This window comes from Erythranthe guttata, chromosome 13, assembly GCF_056151865.1.
Source record: "Erythranthe guttata isolate IM_541 chromosome 13, IM_541, whole genome shotgun sequence".
Classification (NCBI taxonomy): domain Eukaryota; kingdom Viridiplantae; phylum Streptophyta; class Magnoliopsida; order Lamiales; family Phrymaceae; genus Erythranthe; species Erythranthe guttata.
In genome coordinates this window covers 72807-92002 of record NC_142545.1, presented here as the reverse complement: position 1 = coordinate 92002, position 19196 = coordinate 72807, and the positions used below count along the sequence as shown (strand labels likewise).

Genomic DNA, 19196 nt, shown 5'->3' with positions numbered 1-19196 from the left:
GCTTGGAAAGCCCAAGATTTGTCGGGCATTCCCCCTCAGGTGGCTCTACATCGGCTCAACATCGACAAAAGGTTGTAACCGATCAAACAAAGGAAGCGGACATTTGGTCCCGAACGCAACAAACACATCAAAGCGGAAGTGGCAAAACTTTTAAAGGCAGGCCATATACGACCATTTCAGTATCCTGAGTGGTTGTCGAACGTAGTATATGTTCCCAAGCCTGGGGGTAAGTGGAGGTTGTGCGTGGACTTCACCGACCTCAACAAAGCTTGCCCGAAGGACCCTTTTCCTTCGCCTAGAATCGACCAACTCATTGACTCGACCTCGGGATGCGAGCTCCTCAACTTCTTTGACACGTATCAAGGATACAATCAAATCTTGCTCGCCCCAGAAGATCAAGAGAGGGCCAGCTTCGTCACGGATCAAGGCATCTACTACTACCAAGTCATGCCTTTCGGGTTAAAAAATGCGACCGCAAATGCTCTTCAGTCAATGCACTATCAAAATCAACTAAGTCAAAATTGATTGGCTTAATCTTCTTTTGCCTCCTCATATCCATCTCAACATCACCCAGCGGAATATCATCTTCCTTTTCCACTTCAACCATAGTTTTCACTTCACCATCCGATCATGCGGGCTCACTCAATGAACGCGAGTGATTTGACTCATCACTATCGCTTCTGAAATACATGACTTGACGTCGAAAGCGACGCCTACTAGATTCAACCCCAACCGTATGCTCAAAAACATTAGCAGTAGGTACCACATAGTCACTCCAAGATTCAATGGTTTCTCGCCATCCGGCGCCCTGTTGGGCGAAAACCTACACGCAAGTGCACGTATCGTACAAGTAATATAGTGGACTAAAAGTCCGGATATCGAACCCACAGGGAATATTTAATTATCTAACCCTAGACGCTAAATTCTACCAATTATTATCAAGCCCACCCTACACAGTCGAAAGATGATTAATAAGCTAAATTAAACTAAAGCAATTAAAACGACAAAAACAAGAAAGCAATTAAAACGAAGATTTAATCAGATAAAACAAGCCTAGGATTTTATTCTTCCCCCTATGTGATTATTATTCCCCCAATTCCTTCAATTATGCAAGCAATTAACCCGGATTATTAACCTGAGATGCTAAAATAATCATAACCCGCTTCCGCGTGTATTACGATTCTAATACTCTAGATTCAATTATTATATTCCTATGCAATTAATTCTAGAACACAGCATTAAGCACAAATCTCAATAATGGCTACCTAAGAGATTAACTATATTCCTATGTTAATACCACAAAGGCTCTTCTACCACAGTTCTAATTATTAACCCGATCTTCCGATTCATGCGATTGACAATAACATAGAAGCACATAAGTTGATCAAGTTCATGCACTTAATAAAATAAGTAGAAGAAATAATCCGGAATTAAAACTTGCATAAAATCATAGAATTGGGTTCATAAATCCCACATAGGGTTCCAAATAAAATCCTAGAAATAAAGACTTAGCTACTCGTAATTCTTATGATAAATAAAATAAAATAAATAAATTAAATAAGAAAAACTATGCTTGAATCTTCGTTGATCTTCGTTGCTCTTGAATTTGCGTAAAAAGATAGATCCCCAATTGTGTGCTTGGCTTGGTCTTATAAAGGGTGAAGAATTTGGGGAAGAAGGCAGTTTCCTTGTGCAATTAAAATCCCTTTACTGTGCAGCTTCGGATTCTCGGACGGGGGTCCCACGATTTGCACTAAAACTGGGACGGGGGTCCGAGCTTTAAATCTTCAGAATTTTGATATTTTCACTTTTGACCCATATTTTCGCCAAAATTGCAGTTTTGACCCCATACTTTTCCAATTCTTCAATTTGTACCTAAAATACAATAAATCAACTTTTTAAGCACCAATTATCGTTAAAACACACCAAAAGCTCAAATAAAAAGATACGATAAAGTGTAAAAATATACACTTAACACACCCCCAAACTTGAACTTTTGCTTGTCCTCAAGCAAAATCTACCAATAAGCAAATAACTCAACTATAACATCTCATCACATAAATCAATGATCAACTTCACGTTTTCAGAACTTGTAATTATAATGACAATTTTTAGGCATTCGCAAGCTCAAAATTCAACAACACTTAGTCACTCACCATTACCAAAAACCACAATTCATACAATTGCTTCAAGCATCCAATATTTGCAAATTAAAGATAGAAAGAATTTATACTTACATGCATATGCTTGACTCCAAATACTCACCAAATTATTCTACTCTACTAATATCGAACATTAAGCTATTGGGATCATTGGGGCTTTGTGGCTTTCAATTGTTAGGCTCTTTGGTTCGAGGTAGGAAATATGGGGATATGTGGCTATTCTTCTTGAATTTAGGTGATTACGCCAAAATTTGAAAGATAGGCGTTTGAAACAATGAATTCACCTCTACGGACTTTAATAAACTCGATTCTCAAAAGTTCAAAAGTCTCCACTTTTGCTTTTGAGACAATGGGTCGAGTTTTCAAAAATAATTCAACAACTAGTCCTTATTTCTCCCTTCTAGTCTCTTCTTCTTCTCTTTTTATCTTTCTTTTTTTTTTTTTTTTTTTTTTATATATAGAAGCATAGATATTTGTCTTCTTTTTATTTCTTTTTTTCTTTTTTTTTTTTTTCTCTTTTTTTTTCGAAGAAGAAGAAGGACCTTATAAAAATTTTCGACCGAACTCCAAGGGGTAATTTTTTTCAAGAGTCTCCACTTTTCTACCTTATACACATGGCTAAAAGAAAGAACACCTTTTCTCCGAGGCTCAAATCAAGGTTCTAAGGAATTTCGATAAATAGGTCGGCTTGAAAGGCTCAAACGGTTCAAAGAAGGCCCAAATCATATCCCAAATCACTTACTACTCAATACTTCGTATCATAAATTTCCTAAGGTGAGTCTTAAAACCGAACATAGCATGATCTAGCACAAATTAATTCCAAATTTAAAATACAAAACATTCAACAAAAGCAATGCACAAAATGTGATTCCTAGCAATAATTCGCTTCTAAGTCCCGTTGAATCGAAAGCTAAACAAACATCAAATCTTTATCACACAAAACAAGCAATCTCATCATCAAACATTGATCATCTCCCATCATCATAAATCATAGATGCATTCGACTCAAGCAATTTTTTTTTTTTTTATATTCCGGAAAAACGAGAAAAACAATAAAAACGAATAAAACCTAATGCATGCAAACTAAAACAAATAAGCACAAAAACATGTTTTTCACCCCCAAACTTAAAATTTTCGTTGCCCTCAACGAAATTAGCACAAAGTTTTAAGGATAGAAAACACCTGATTTATTCGGAATCGGGGTGCTCCTCCCTCGCTCTCTCACGCTCGTCCTCATTGGAAAGCTCGGGTACGGTGACACTTTTCTTTCCCTTTCCCTTCCCTTTGGAAGATGATGCTTAGCTCGTGTGGCCTCGTTTATTGGATGACGTAGTTGGGAGAGAGGTTGGAATAGATTCGGTGCGAATTGGTTGACAATCGAACTCAAAATTTGGTTGGAGCAAATTGTCGAACACCTTGTGGGCATGCCTTGAAAGAGTAGATTTTGGAGAATTTGGTTCGATTCTCTAGCCTCGATTTGTGTGTGGGAGTTTGAGAGAAGGAAAGAGGAGGGTTTAGGAAATAATGGGGGAAAAAATCTAAATTTTTAAAGTTAAAACGCCCTAAAAATCGTCGGACGGCCGTCCCGGTTTTTGTGCTGATTTTCGGACGGCCGTCCGATTTTTTTTTTTTCTTCCTGGTTGTGGGACGGCCGTCCCACAAAATAGGCATATTTTGGGACGGCCGTCTCAAATGCAGTGCTGCAATTTTTTTTTTTTTTTTTTTTTTTTTTTTTGCGGACGGTCGTCCGGACTCCCCGATCATGTTTTCGACCCTGAAAAGTTAAAATTCAAATAAATAAATTAGAATGCATGCTTATGATATCAAAAACGAAACGAAAAATTAAAGAAAACTACGAAAAACAATAAAGCTCGGGTTGCCTCCCGAGAAGCGCTAAGTTTAAAGTCTTCAGCCAGACTTTGCTTGTTGAAATTTTTATGTCCAATCCAAAGCCTTGTAGATTGTGCATCCATCCATGAGCTTTTTCACTTCAATTGCAACCGATACAAGGATATGATTGCAATATGTCAGGGTCCACCTTAGCTTGTAGTCTTTCTTAGTTGTAATCAATCGGTACGAAGCCAAGTTGGGATCTTCATCACCCGCTCCCTCAAATCGGTATACAAAAACCTCACGTCCGCGTATAACCTCCACTTCAAACACATTCGTCTTCTCATCAACCTCTATTGATGCCTTCAAAGCCACGTCATGAACAACAATAATATCCTCAATTTGAATATTTGCACTAACCACATCCATCTCCTTCTTCTCTTGTTCCGAGACATCTTTGGAGTTGAGCTCGATTTCATTGTCTGATTCATCATCTTCAAGTGTCTTCGTAATTTCTTTTTCCCTCTCATCGACACTATTTTCTAGGTCTAAAGGATTTTTCTCATCACAAGTTTCAGACGGATTTTCTTTGTTGCAACCATTCTCGATATTGTCTGAAATATTTTCAAGAGACCTCTTGAGCTTCATCTCTTCCAACATTATTTCCAATCTTCGGATAGATGCTTGAGTGGATTTCATAAACTCTTCAAGGACGGAGTTCAAATAACACTCCTGAACAGTGGGTTCTCGTGGCGTGTTGGTGTATGTGTTCCAATAACCGCCGTTGATGTTATCTATGAAATTATTTGCTTTCGGTGCATACCAACATTGGTTAGTGTAATGATCTCCACCACATATTGAACAAAGTGACGGCATATCATAGGTATTTTGGAGGTATTCGCCAGACGGAAGCCATTCATATCCCGTTTGAGGTGCGCGAAAATTGTAACCTGACATGTAACCAAAAAAAAAAAAAAAAAAAAAAAAAAAAAAAAAAAAAAAAAAAAAAAAAAAAAAAAAAAAATTGGGTGAATCGTGAAAATTGTTCAAATTTAGAGCTAGAATAAAATAAATAATTAAAATATTCCCCGGCAACGGCGCCAAAAACTTGTTGGGCGAAAACCTACACGCAAGTGCACGTATCGTACAAGTAATATAGTGGACTAAAAGTCCGGATATCGAACCCACAGGGAATATTTAATTATCTAACCCTAGACGCTAAATTCTACCAATTATTATCAAGCCCACCCTACACAGTCGAAAGATGATTAATAAGCTAAATTAAACTAAAGCAATTAAAACGACAAAAACAAGAAAGCAATTAAAACGAAGATTTAATCAAATAAAACAAGCCTAGGATTTTATTCTTCCCCCTATGTGATTATTATTCCCCCAATTCCTTCAATTATGCAAGCAATTAACCCGGATTATTAACCTGAGATGCTAAAATAATCATAACCCGCTTCCGCGTGTATTACGATTCTAATACTCTAGATTCAATTATGCAAGCAATTAACCCGGATTATTAACCTGAGATGCTAAAATAATCATAACCCGCTTCCGCGTGTATTACGATTCTAATACTCTAGATTCAATTACTATATTCCTATGCAATTAATTCTAGAACACAGCATTAAGAACAAATCTCAATAATGGCTACCTAAGAGATTAACTATATTCCTATGTTAATACCACAAAGGCTCTTCTACCACAGTTCTAATTATTAACCCGATCTTCCGATTCATGCGATTGACAATAACATAGAAGCACATAAGTTGATCAAGTTCATGCACTTAATAAAATAAGTAGAAGAAATAATCCGGAATTAAAACTTGCATAAAATCATAGAATTGGGTTCATAAATCCCACATAGGGTTCCAAATAAAATCCTAGAAATAAAGACTTAGCTACTCGTAATTCTTATGATAAATAAAATAAAATAAATAAATTAAATAAGAAAAACTATGCTTGAATCTTCGTTGATCTTCGTTGCTCTTGAATTTGCGTAAAAAGATAGATCCCCAATTGTGTGCTTGGCTTGGTCTTATAAAGGGTGAAGAATTTGGGGAAGAAGGCAGTTTCCTTGTGCAATTAAAATCCCTTTACTGTGCAGCTTCGGATTCTCGGACGGGGGTCCCACGATTTGCACTAAAACTGGGACGGGGGTCCGAGCTTTAAATCTTCAGAATTTTGATATTTTCACTTTTGACCCATATTTTCGCCAAATTGCAGTTTTGACCCCATACTTTTCCAATTCTTCAATTTGTACCTAAAATACAATAAATCAACTTTTTAAGCACCAATTATCGTTAAAACACACCAAAAGCTCAAATAAAAAGATACGATAAAGTGTAAAAATATACACTTAACACGCCCCTCCTATTCACGTCATCAACTGAGTCAAAACCCTCATCCGCTCGACCATCGCTCTCGCGCGACAAGCGCCGAAAAACGGGTCCCAACGCGCCTCCACACGCCCGAAAAACCTCCCCGGATGCACCCCCACTCTCTCCCCCAACGCAATGCCACGCGCAGCAGCCCCAGAACGATGACACGCGCGCGCGTCGCCCTCGGCTTGCGCGCTAGACGCGCACGCGCGTCGCCCCAAAACAGCCCCAGAGACGCGCGTCCGCTCACCTCCGCACGACCCAATGATGCGCGCGCGTCCACCTACTCCACCAACCGACGCACGCGTGTTTCTCTCTCTCTCCCATGAGCTGACGCGCGCGCGTCAGCTCAGCACCCCCTCTCTCTCATCTCCTCGGTCCCGATGCAAGCCACTGACTCCACGGCTTCGCTCGGCTCCAAGCCTCCCTCGAGGCGCGCGCCCTCACTCAACACTTGGCGGCTGGCTACGTGGCTCGAGCCAACGCCCGCAGCCAAGCCACCTACCACCCCCATTTTCCTCTCAATTTGTGCACCATCTACCGTGGATCCGATTTCCGCATCCGATACTACTACCTTCTCGCGTTCCATACCCACAGTATCAAACGGAATCTCGCTCCTTTTAACCTGATCTCGAATCTTAATTCGCAAAGATTTCGACTTACCCGGATCCGACATGATAAATATTTTTCTCTGAAGAAACAGTCAAAAAATAAAATTTACTCTACCACAAAAAATAAAGGAGCAAGAGCACAAAAGGAGACTCAAAAGTTAAAATACTTACCCATATTTATTCCCCACAAGGATTGGAAATTAATTCTCTCCACCACAACACGATTCTGTTTATTTTGCCATGGTATATTATTTAAAACTCTTAAATATATATCTTGTTGCCAAATAAATACAAAAAAAAAAAAAAAAAAAAAGAGGCTTCGGAGCCGTTTAATTACAAATTACGACCCCGAATTACGAATTACGATCCAGTAAACCACGTCACATTTAACTGTCGACACGATCCGGAATCCCTTCGACAAGTCTCCCATCTCGACTCGAGAGTTGGGGGCCTAATGATATACCTAATTGGGCCGACCCAATGGGCCCCCAATTTATCTAATAATTGGGTCCAATACACGAAAGCCCAAACACCTTCAAAATAAGGCTTGGGCCCAACTAAGTAAACCCAACCCAATCAACGACATATAAATAGAGGTTTTTACCCATTTGTTAAGGTACGTTCTATTATTCACAAGTAATCTAGAGTGTTTAGTCTCTCTACCATCTCCACGATCCGTACATCTGACTTGAGCGTCGGAGGGGTTTCCGCCGAATCAACCCCCGGCTTAGTTCAAGTGTATTCATTTCGCAGGGACCTCAGGATCATCAAATTGTCAAGCTACTGATCCGCTTTGCTCTCCTAGTTCGTTTACTACACTTCCCCAGGTGATCTAAGCAATTAATATATATTATCACTAATTCTTGGCCGAATTTATCGTTATTCGAACCAAGTTGGTCATTAATGCAAGGTGGGCAATTCAAATTTAATTTGATATATGTGTTAAAAGAATAAATTTAAAAGCATTCAAAATTCCCTTATATATGTACTTGCATATCTTGTTGGGATTCTCTCGGCCAAGCTCCATTTAGAGTGGTCCCATTGAGTATGCCGTAGAATAAGTTAGAAGGCAGCCCTCGTGTATAACAAACACGCCCTTAGAGACGAAAGTTATAGTATTATAAATTAAAGACTCTTAAGTCCTTTTATTCATGTTCTTTAATAGGCTTCACTCGTTGATCGCCAGAAAGAAAGTTTACTATGCATATGGATCACCAGGTGATATATAGAAAAGTGGAAGACTTTCCGAATCCATCACAATTTCCGAATCCATCACAAGAGGACTGGTTAAGCCTCAGTCGAGAGATATTTTCAGATGCCTGCCAAGCCAATCATTCCAGTTTTGAACCTGGCATTGCTCGATAGAGGAAGGAGGCCGCCGAGACCAATTCCTTCCCCCATACTACCTATCTCCGTTCTATTCAATAAACTATTTATTTGCTAAAGTTCAATGTGCGGGCTCCCACCCTCGGTGATCCATCCACTAGGGAGAATTAACAAGCCCTTAAAATACTCTTTGTTTATTGTTATGTTTAATGTTGTTCTATGTCTTTTGAGTTATTTGCACAGACCCCCCGTGTAAGCTGTAAGGGCTAAAGAAAAACCCATGTTAAAACAATTAGCAATTAACCCCCTACGTTGCAATTGTGTCTTCCCCCGTTGAAATTGCCACAACCACCGGCAAACTCCTACCGCCACTACCGACAATCACCTCGTCAAGCTGTCGCCTCCAAACAGAGAGAAAGAACATGTCTTCCCCAATGAAATCACCACCACCACCAAACTCACAACACCACCTCCGGCAATCACATTGTCACGCCGCCGTCGTCGCCCGCCTCCTCCGCTCTTCTCGTCCCCTCCACCGCCAACTTTTCCTTGCCAGTTCCAGACCAATTGATTCTTCTTTTGCGAATTCTAGAATATTAGCAAGCGTATAGTAGCAAAATTACTAAACACCAGCCAAAGCTCTAATCGTCACCACCACCAAAGCCCTAATCGTCGCCATCATCGGAGAAGACGATAAAAAGCTGAAAAACAATGGGGAGGTCGGGATCCAGAGGCATCAGATACCTTGCATAATGATGGGCTACTATCGGGAGACGCCGGAGAAGACTCCAAAAAATGAAAAAAATAGTTTTTTCGTGGATTGTTTTCTCTGAAAAACTCTGTTTTCGATGTGGGCAGATATTTTCTTGGATATTCACGGGTTATTGATGGGTTTTGCATAAGAATAATGAGCTTGAATCTTAGCTCCAAACCAAATCGAATTTCGTCGGAGAAAATGTTGGAGTGGTTGGGCGAAGCCGAGGTTGAGGATATGGAGGGAGGTGAGTCCGGAGAGAGTGTTCACCGGAAGGAGAGCGCTAGTCAGCTATGTTCCGTGTATTTTTGGAAAATTGCAAATCAGTCCCTGACTTAAGGAAGAAGAGGCCCTTTCTGAAATCTTTGTTTGGGGCTTATTTTTGAAATTTATAATTTAAAGGGTATTTAGGTAATTGAAAACTTTATTTGGGGCTTATAACTTATATTACTAGAGAATAAGGGTTATCCGCAAAAACATGTAATCAAAATGGGTTAATTGCTATTCACCCTTAAAAATAATTGGAAAACTAAATTCATGAATTAATAGACTGCAACTCTTGCAAGCTCAAATATGATTTCATTTAAATAAAATAAAACAAATGTTTTATTTTATTCCAGGTGTGAACACCACAATACAAAAATGATTTACTCAATGATCGAGCATATATGATATACATAACAGACCACACATTCAAAATTCCTATTCAAAATTCCTATTCAAAATTCCTAAAATTGAATACGTGATAGATCATCATCATCATCTCTTTACTTATTTCACATTAATTATATATAGTAAAAGAAAAGAAAATCAAGACTCCATATTTGTGCATGCATGTACACGAAGGAATTAAGAAGCCTGAACAGGGGGTGGGCAAATTGGCGGGTTCTGCTTTCCGGAAACAGTGGGCTTCACATTCTCGCAAACGGTGGTGAAATTGGCGGGAATTGAGTTGACATATTTAAGATCAATATCACTAATCTGAACATTCTGGCATGGCTTGCTTGAACTGCAAGAAAATAACAACGCCTCCTTCGTGTTCGCTGTCCCCCTCACATTCTTCACCGTCAATCCGCTGATTTGGATCAACGATGGTTTCTGCAATATATATATATTCCATGCATGCAAATTACATTATTGATATATATACAAGATTATTAATCATATAACTAGAAATTAGAGATATATAATGGATATATACACACACACACACACACACACACACACACACACTTACGTCTTTGGTGCAGAGATTCCATGGGCAGTATTGTTGATCAATGACTACAGGATAGCTGACGTTGTTCATTGTCAAGTCCTCGAAATGCAGATTCGATATTTTTAGGGTTGCCGGTGCAGAGGGCCATGTCTTCACCCTCACGCCGTTGCTTGTTCCGGTGAATGTGCACTTCTTTACTGTAATTCCGGTGACGTCCTTCTCTGCCGGATTCTTACCCATGCTTCCAACACTGATGCCGTGACCGGGCCCACATTTGACATTCTCGATGTGGAGATCAGTGGTCTCATCTCCAATAGAAATGCAGTCGTCTCCTGTTCCTATATTGGAGTCGAGTACTTTGACATTCGATACTCTGGCGATGTGGATCCCGTCTGTGTTGATGCTCTCGCCTGGTGCGCTGATTGTGAACCTTTGGAAAGTCACATTTTGGCTCGATATGCAATTGCAGTGGAAATTCTTGCTGTCTTTTGTGGTCACATCTTTGATTATGGCGTTCTTGATGAAATTCAAGCTAAGGTTCTGATAAATAATAATTACATACATGCATGCAATAATTTGTATTAGTAATATACTTAAAAAAGTGAAATATCAAATGGATTGAGATATAACGATGATGTAATGTATGTAAAGATCGGATTGATAGACGTACAATGGGGAGTTTGGGGCAATTTGGATTCTTGTGGCAATCGTTAGCCTTCCATGCTTGTTCGCCCTTTCCGTCAAAGACACCGCCACCGGAGATGGTGAAGCCATCGAGATAATTGATAGTAATCCATTGACCATCTTTTTGGGGTAATTTAGTGTAATCGGGATTGGCTTCAACGGTGCCTTGTACTTCAAGCTCCAATGGAGCCTTATTCGGGCCGACCAATCTAATTTGGCTAAGGTACCATGTCCCTTTTGGAATCAATACTTTGCTTGCATTTGTTGCTTCACATGCTTCCTTCCACACCTTAGCTAGAACCTATTGTACGATAACAAATGTCATACATGCATGCGTACTATACGTTGTATAATTATTAGGACTCCTATATATATAATACATTCTATATACATCTAAAAATAATATATATTGATGTTATTTGTGTGTGTTCGTACCGGGCTGATGTCTTCACCGCCGGGTTTTGCACCGTATTTTGAGATATCGAATACTGTGACAGCTTGGGCGTGATACGCCAAGAATGGTAAAAATACCAATAGAACTGCGGAAAAAAAGAGTTTTATTTCCATATTTATGAATATAGTTGATGATGTTGTGTTTTATTTGTTCAGTAGAACTTATGATGTTCTTAGGTGTCTTGATTTGCAATGAATATATAATGTTTTCTTGAAAGCAATGAGGTATGTTTGTACCACTAATCCAAAATTGACTGTTTATAGTTTTGTGGTTGAACATGCTTTTTGTAACCCAATGGTGTCTTCATCTATATTTCTCCTTTTTTGGTGGCTTAAGACAAATTCAAATATGAATAAAATATTTATTTATTTGCCGATATATAGACATATGTGAATAGTTCACTTCAAATAAACTTAGTAGAAATAGTATTAGTAAATATAATTGAAAATAGGAAGAAAATAAATAATTTGGGAGTAAGTGGGAGTGAAAAGGTACCCTACCTACCGAAGGTCCATTTAAAGTGAAGTGATGATAGGCACAAGCACTAGCAATTAAACCACCAGCCTAGCCTGCCTATATACCAACTTCCTGCACAATAATTATTCAATCTCCACAAAGATGCTGAGAATATTCGTAGGCTTCTTCAACTCCAACAAGAACACCTCCCGCGTTGCTGACGAGAATTTTGCCACCGCCGCCGTGGATACAAGATCGCCGTCGCGGTGGAACAATGGGGTTTCTTTCTTCTGTGGGGTTCTCCGAGCTCCGTTCTCTCTGCTCTCGTGCCTATCGCACCCTCCTAGTATAAACGGCCCTGATGGGGTCTGGGTGTCGGCGGAGTTGCCGCAAACCTCGGAGGTCACTCATCTCATGGTTCGGGACAGTTTGCGGTACGCCATTCTCATGTGAAATAAACTAGTGCACATAACGTGTTTGATGAAATGCACAGTATGTTTTTAGTTTAAGCTCAAGGTTTTGTTTTTCCTTTTTTATTTTCCTCCTCTGTTTGTTATTCTTAGTTTACTAGTTTGTATATTTCGTGGAAATTAGAAAAAAAAACAGTACTACTACATTTTCTTGTTCTGGTTTTACTGTTATTGGTCATATTTATTACCAATAAATATAATTGATGATGGAAGGTAATGTGTATTGAACCATAACTTGGTATAGCAAGATATATATATTCAATATTTTATGTAATTTTGGAAAATTATGTCAAAACTTTTGAATTGGAAATCGGAAATTCGAAATTTGGGATGAAAGAACAGTGGGAAATTTTCATATCGGAATTTCTGTTCCAATTTCACCCCTATGCACACATGTTCTTGAACGAGATGATCGATATTATTTCTAAATTTGAACTGCAATTGGAGTATTATAGGTCTAAGTTTTCAGCAAATTGTTCGTGGTCGTCCCACTAATAATGATCAGCCCTGTAGCTCTTCCAAGTAAATATGGGTTGTATGAGAAAGATTAAAGTTTGAATTTTTTTTTAGGATAGATGCTATTACACTCTGCTTATCTTGTGATTTGAATAAACTGGGATGAGATTTTAACACCATGTTAAAGCCGGAGAGCCATTATTACCTCTGATTTTATTTGCTTTGTCCCTGTTGCTTCTTATTTCCTGCTAATGTGATTAAGTTTGGCTTCGGTAGTGCTACAATTGATCACAACCCCTTCAAGATGATTAAAATTGAAGCTCTTATATTGCACTCGATATAGTATGGTTAGGCTGAAGCGTACCGTTAGACATTTAGGTGGGGGGCTAAGCTTCCGATAGAAAAGTGAAAATATAAAGTAAAGAAATGTTCTTTTTTTTTTAACATTAATGTGAACATTAAATAGATATGTCAAAAAAAAAAAAAAAAAAAAAAAAAAGGCAATCATTTAAGTTGTGTTGTACGATCCTTTAATGAGTAACTCATCTACTATTGATTCTGATGATTATTTTTTATCACTTTGAAAGATGAATGAATCGTATTATTGTCCAATTGTTTGGGTTGATGTGTAGACTTTAGAATAATCGAACATACATTAATTTCAAAGAACTAAATAAATTTCAAACATAAAAAGAAGCTAAACAAAATTTTAAAAACTCATTAAAAAACTTAAACAAAAATCTAACATTGTGGTTTACATTCGACCATAGCAACTGGGTAGTCTGGCTTCATAGAATAATCGAAGATAGAATTGTATTCACGTTGTAGTAGTTCCTACTATCTCACATTGTGCTTTCCATCCGACCATAGCAACTCTCCGAATGAGTACTTACTTTGTACATTAGTTGTGTCTCTAGTCATGGTTAACTGAAATCTCATCTCTTCACCATTCTTTGTAAATTCCAAAGTATTAGGCTCTACAGAAACCGAAACTCCAAGTGGTGGACGAATACGAGCAAAGTATATTCCAGGCGAACCGACGTTCTTAAGTATCCTATTCACTTTCACCGAGCTGGAGAGCTTTGGCACAGTAATCGAAGGGTAGTTAAAGTCTAACAGGCTAAACGTGTTCGCCAGGAGGCATCCGTTGTTCTGAATGAGTTTCTTGATATGCCCTGCTCCGGAACTGAATGGTGTTGCTTCGACTAAGGATGACTCTTCGAGCATAGGCTTATTAGTGTTATCGACCGTGCTTGCTGTAAGTAAACATAAAAATGTAATGCCGAATGGTGATGTAAGAGAATGAATAGTATGATGTGAAAGTGGTAGCTGTAGTCATCAAAGCTGATCGAATGGCTGACGGACTCCAATGAGGGTGGATGGATTTGAGTAGAGCAACTACACCAGCAACATGAGGGGTAGACATAGATGTTCCAGAAATAAATAAATAAATATTTAGTCGTGCGTTCATCATCCGGCAGGCCTGTGGGCCCGTTTCCCTCTGTATAGGCAGCCATGATATCAACTCCAGGCGCTGTGATGTCCGGCTGGTGTTATATCCATGACATCAAATGGAAACTCAATTATCAGTAAATTAAAGAAGAATTCTCAAACCTTATTAGTAGCAAGGAATTATTAAATGGGATTAACCTTGAGGATTTCCCGGTGTTGCGGTATTTGGGCCTCGGGAGGAGAATGAAGCCATTAGAGGAGCTGGCGTTATCCCAAATTCTGCCTTTGGAGATGTAATTAAAGCCATTGAATTTCTATTATTGAAAACATTTCATATATGTTCTTTTTTACGAGTTTTCTAATTTGTTGGTTTCGGTCCATTCCGTCTGACTTTCACCTCTGTCTAGGAGCGATAATAGGGTCGACTCGAGATAAACAATTAATTAATAAGAATGAAGAAAGAAAAAAATAACCCACCATAAAACTGATTCTCAAGGAGGAAAACACGGGGCTGGGCGGGGCGGGGAGTAGATAGATAGTTGAACAAGTTTGAACCAATTAGTCGACTCCCTCGTATATTGAATCTTGTAATAAGTTGGTCTACTAAGGAATTCAATCCTCCAATTTTTGATACAAAAACTTGATTGCATGAATTTCTGAAGAAACAAAATTATATTTAACATGATTTAATAAACCCAACTCAATGCAACGTTTACAGAAATAATATAATAGCTTCTCGAGAGCCGGAAGTGACATCTCACAAGAGCATATATATATGCATTCTAATTTCTTAAGTATCTGATCAGTAGATCGATGTAAGAGAAGATATACACACACACATGTATATATAATTGTACCTAACGACAATACAATACAATACAATACAATTATATATGAAGCGATCAATATAATTGTACGTCACATTGTGTTGCAAGTGGTTTGCTTAATTTAGATGGTCCAACACAAGCTTCTGAGCAGTTAGGTACTCCACCAGACCTTCCAAAAATTAAAGAAGCAGATAAATATATTATATTAGTCTACTAATTAAACAAGCACCATGCCATATATATATTGATAGATAGATAGATAGATAGATAGATAGATAGATAGTAAATAACCTTGAGAATAATGTCGACAATCATGATGGCCTATGGTGAGTTTAGTATCCCAGTTTTGGTTGAATATTGTTGCTGCTGCGTGTGTATCATTTTGTTTAGCGTAACTAATAAACCAACATTTCCTATTAGGTAGCTTCTTTAGTTTCCTCACAAGAATAACTCCTGATCAAATTATTAAAATTAACAAATTAATTAGATTAGTTGTTGGAATTATAAATAAAATAAAAAACGTGAGTGAGTGAGTGACCAGAGACTTGTGCTCCAGACAAGGCTGAAGCTGCAACCCATATGCTTTCAGGCTCCTCTGGCTGAAAATCATATACCATCATACCCCCACCCTCCGCCTAAACATGAAACATTCAATTATTATTATTAATCCCAATGAATAGATTTTAGAAAGAAAGAAAAACATTATATTGATGTTGAAATCATGAGCACCGGCCTGCTGGTTATTAGAAGACGAGGGTTTGATGATGACCATGAAATGCTGCAGATTCAGAGAGTAAGCAGCAGTCGACATGACCAATTGGGCGGGGCCTTTTGCGGCTCTCAATGGCACCGCCGCAACAAACACTTGGTCTTTGTCTCCGCAGCAGCCGCCGCTGCTGCTGCTAATAATGGCTCTTGCAGCTGCCATTAATTTCTCTCTCTACACCAACACCAGTATTTGTATTTGTATGGATAGAGAAGCTTGGCCGCTCATTTTATTTATTTAATTAGCTGCATGCGTCCTCAAATATCTTCTATGTTTGTGTGTCCTCCTTTGCTTTATGTTTAATTATTTATACCCCTTAGCTCTTTTTTTTTTTTTTTTTATTTATCCCAGTTTGTTCATTCACACTAAAATCAAATAGGATTTTTTTCTTCCGAAAGTAGTAATTTCTACAATCGTACAACAAATTATCACACAAGGATTACGAAAGAAAAATATATATAATAATAATAAGGATTAAGGAATTGATTGTCATATATTTCGAATTTTATTTTTTTCCAAATAGTGGAAGTAAAAATAATAATAATAAAGAACAATCTGGAAGTTTCCTGTATGACCGATGATACCATACTTGCCCACCAAGAAAAAAACACACAAATAGAGGAAGGAGTCTTCTTCTAATATTGCAGTCTGTTGTTCTCCATTTCCGTATTCAAATTCAAATTCCAATTCAAATTCCAATTCCAATTCCAAATTGAATTAGAGTTTGCAGGAGGGAGATGGATAGAAGAAGAGGTAGGGGCGGTGGAATGATCGGACTGCTTCTGATTCAGGCGTTGAGCGAGTACGGCCGTCTTGAGCGTAAACCCCCTGTCACGGCTGGGCTTATTGCTGCTAACACACTCATTTACTTGCGCCCTAAATTTCTCGATCCAATTCTCCCCCCTTTCAATCATGTCTTGTTCAATCCCCACCTCATTCTCAAGGTAACCCCAATTCTTCATCTTTTTCATTTTTTCTTCCACATTTATTTATTCTCATGTTTTGCTTCTATTAGTTAGCTTAACGATGTTTTGATTCTTTTGCTCAAGTGTTAATGTCTGATGTGAAATTCATACTTGATCTAATGCTAATGGTGCTGCTGGTCCAGAACAAATTAGAACCCACCCTGCAAATGGAGCTCTGTTCATATATGTAACTTATTTGTGTGACATTGCATACTTTAGTTGACAAGTTCGTTCAAATGCTCTTACCGTTTATGTTTTCTTGACTTTCTGCAATTTGTCTGTTGATTTGTAGAAGAACATGTTCTTCACTTTCTCCGTCTGTATACTGCAAAATCCAATTATTATTATTATTCTCTTTTCAGATACCAACTTAGATAGTTACACTTAGTTTGTTGGTTTTTTGCCTTACTGGTTTTCTCAACTCATTACATCTATATCATGTAGTTCGTGTTACACTTGTTCATCAGTTTGCTGTGTTTTTGCTTTGTTAGATTGTTTGTATCACGTTTAGTTTTTGTTTGTTTGGAAGTTAAACTTAAATGATAAAGAGTGACTTCTCAAGGAATCAGAATCATGTAATTATTTGACTTTGTGTGTTTTGCAATAAAGTAACATAGCTTTACATTTTGTTGAAGCACAGCACAAAGACCTGAAGCGTTTCATTTTGTCGGCATTCCATCACATTAACGAACCCCACCTCTTCTACAACATGCTATCACTTTTATGGAAAGGCACACAACTCGAGAGTGCAATGGGAAGTATTGAATACGCATCCATGGTTGCAGCTCTAGTCGGTATGTCTCAAGGCATCACTCTCTTACTAGCCAAAGGTCTTCTGCTTTTCGACTACGATAGTCCTTATTACAACGAATACTCTGTCGGATTCTCCGGTGTGCTTTTTGCCATGAAAGTAGTTCTTTACTCTCGATCGGATGACTATACACATCTGTACGGATTGGTGGTTCCAACACGTTATGCTGCTTGGGCAGAACTTGTTCTTGTCCAGATGTTTGTACCTGGTGTCTCGTTTCTTGGTCATCTTGGTGGAATACTTGCTGGGCTTCTATACTTGAAATTGACAGCTTCGAACTCTGGTGGGAACCCGTTTGTGAAGATAATAACGGGTGTTGCCCGTTTCATGAGTTGGCCTTTTAGATTTGCACATGGTGTTTTAGTGCCTTCACAACGGAGCAGAGTATTTGGTAGAGGAATTCTTGGCGGGAGTGAGGCGGAAAATGTATGGAGATGTGGAGCGTGTACATACGATAATACAAGTCAATCGAGTGTTTGTGAAATGTGTGGGACAGAGCATGATGACGACTATGGTGGGGGGTCGTCGCCCCCTCCTCCGACTACTGGCAGTAGTCAGGCGATTTCCGTTGAGGAATTAAGACAGCGGAGGGTGCAGAGATTCGGCCAATGATTTGGAAAGATTAGTGGACACAAGAATCGCATTCGATAATAACTTGCAATATGTATGTTAATTTGGGTTTAGCGTGTTGAACGGAGTTGATAAGCTAATTCATATTTGCTAATGCAGTGTTCTGCAATTTCTTGTCCTATTGCTTAATGAGTGAAATTCATCCTGCTTGCATAATTGTTTCAGATGCTTACATGCAGTGGCGGATCTAGCTATGATCTAGGGGGTGCAGTTGCACCCCCTTGATTTTTGATTTTAAAGAAATAGTACAGTTATACATAAATTTACCGAAACGGCTATTGGTTGAGGTGGTAATGATATTCTGCTTCCATAAATAGGGCGTGTTCGATTCTCCCACAAATCTTAACATTTTTACATTTTTTTCTCTTTAAATAATGCCACAATTCACCTAAAATTTGTAAATTGTAAATTATCTTAACATTTTCACATTTTTTTCTCTTTAAATAATGCCACAATTCACCTAAAATTTGTAAATTGTAAATTTTTGGTCCACTATTTTTATAAAGTGATATTTAAATTACATGTCTCATTTCTCAAATTCAAATGGGAATATTCTAAAATTAAACAATATTGAGGGATGTGACAAACTTGGCTTAGAAAAGATAATTGGGTGAGTGATTCAAACTCGGATCATTTGATTTTGCATTCTTTAACCCCTTCGATTAGATAGATCATCAATTGCAGGACTAAATTATTATACGAGTAATACATTATTATAAATTACATGAAAAGTAGTAAATATCTATACAAAATACAAGGGGGGATTGAGAAACCGTTGTATCTTGGCTTTGCCAGTGTATAAAACTATCGACTGTATAAAACTATCGGCACATTTCATTTCACCGGCTGCATTATCTACAAGAACATGCTTTGTAGTCATATAATAAGAAGACAAAATTAAAAAAATCCAGAATGCAATTGTAATCTATTCTAATTTAT

The 19196-nt window shown here is 38.2% G+C and overlaps 4 protein-coding genes across 6 annotated transcripts; 2 read left to right on the top strand and 2 right to left on the bottom strand.

Moving 5' to 3' along the window:
* Nucleotides 1–9629: 9629 nt before the first annotated feature.
* On the bottom strand, nucleotides 9630–11642 carry LOC105951888 (exopolygalacturonase). The gene is made up of 4 exons (XM_012975356.2): nucleotides 11406–11642; nucleotides 10957–11271; nucleotides 10308–10826; nucleotides 9630–10168 (listed from the first exon to the last, which is right to left on the bottom strand). The coding sequence occupies exons 1-4, from the start codon at nucleotides 11535–11537 to the stop codon at nucleotides 9920–9922; spliced, it is 1215 nt and encodes a 404-aa protein (XP_012830810.1). The 5' UTR covers nucleotides 11538–11642; the 3' UTR covers nucleotides 9630–9919.
* Nucleotides 11643–11996: 354 nt separating this feature from the next.
* Nucleotides 11997–12494, top strand: LOC105951850 (uncharacterized). Its single transcript, XM_012975310.2, has one exon. It carries the CDS (start codon nucleotides 12043–12045, stop codon nucleotides 12331–12333), a length of 291 nt encoding a protein of 96 aa, XP_012830764.2. The 5' UTR covers nucleotides 11997–12042; the 3' UTR covers nucleotides 12334–12494.
* A 946-nt stretch (nucleotides 12495–13440) lies between these two features.
* Nucleotides 13441–16135, bottom strand: LOC105951882 (PTB domain engulfment adapter). Of its 3 annotated transcripts, none has more exons than XM_088812265.1 (6): nucleotides 15819–16135; nucleotides 15624–15720; nucleotides 15377–15538; nucleotides 14457–14541; nucleotides 14137–14353; nucleotides 13441–14062 (listed from the first exon to the last, which is right to left on the bottom strand). In XM_088812265.1, exons 1-6 carry the CDS (start codon nucleotides 16011–16013, stop codon nucleotides 14012–14014), a joined length of 807 nt encoding a protein of 268 aa, XP_088668391.1. In that variant the 5' UTR covers nucleotides 16014–16135; the 3' UTR covers nucleotides 13441–14011. The 3 variants fall into 3 exon arrangements, 2 of the variants coding, with proteins under 2 accessions (XP_088668391.1, XP_088668390.1); XR_016029365.1 differs by having other exon boundaries at nucleotides 13505–14062; nucleotides 14457–15254; XM_088812264.1 differs by having other exon boundaries at nucleotides 13441–14353; nucleotides 15819–16126.
* Nucleotides 16136–16335: 200 nt separating this feature from the next.
* RBL14 (RHOMBOID-like protein 14) lies at nucleotides 16336–18366 on the top strand. Its single transcript, XM_012975350.2, has 2 exons — nucleotides 16336–16795; nucleotides 17457–18366. Exons 1-2 carry the CDS (start codon nucleotides 16589–16591, stop codon nucleotides 18237–18239), a joined length of 990 nt encoding a protein of 329 aa, XP_012830804.1. The 5' UTR covers nucleotides 16336–16588; the 3' UTR covers nucleotides 18240–18366.
* Nucleotides 18367–19196: the final 830 nt, after the last annotated feature.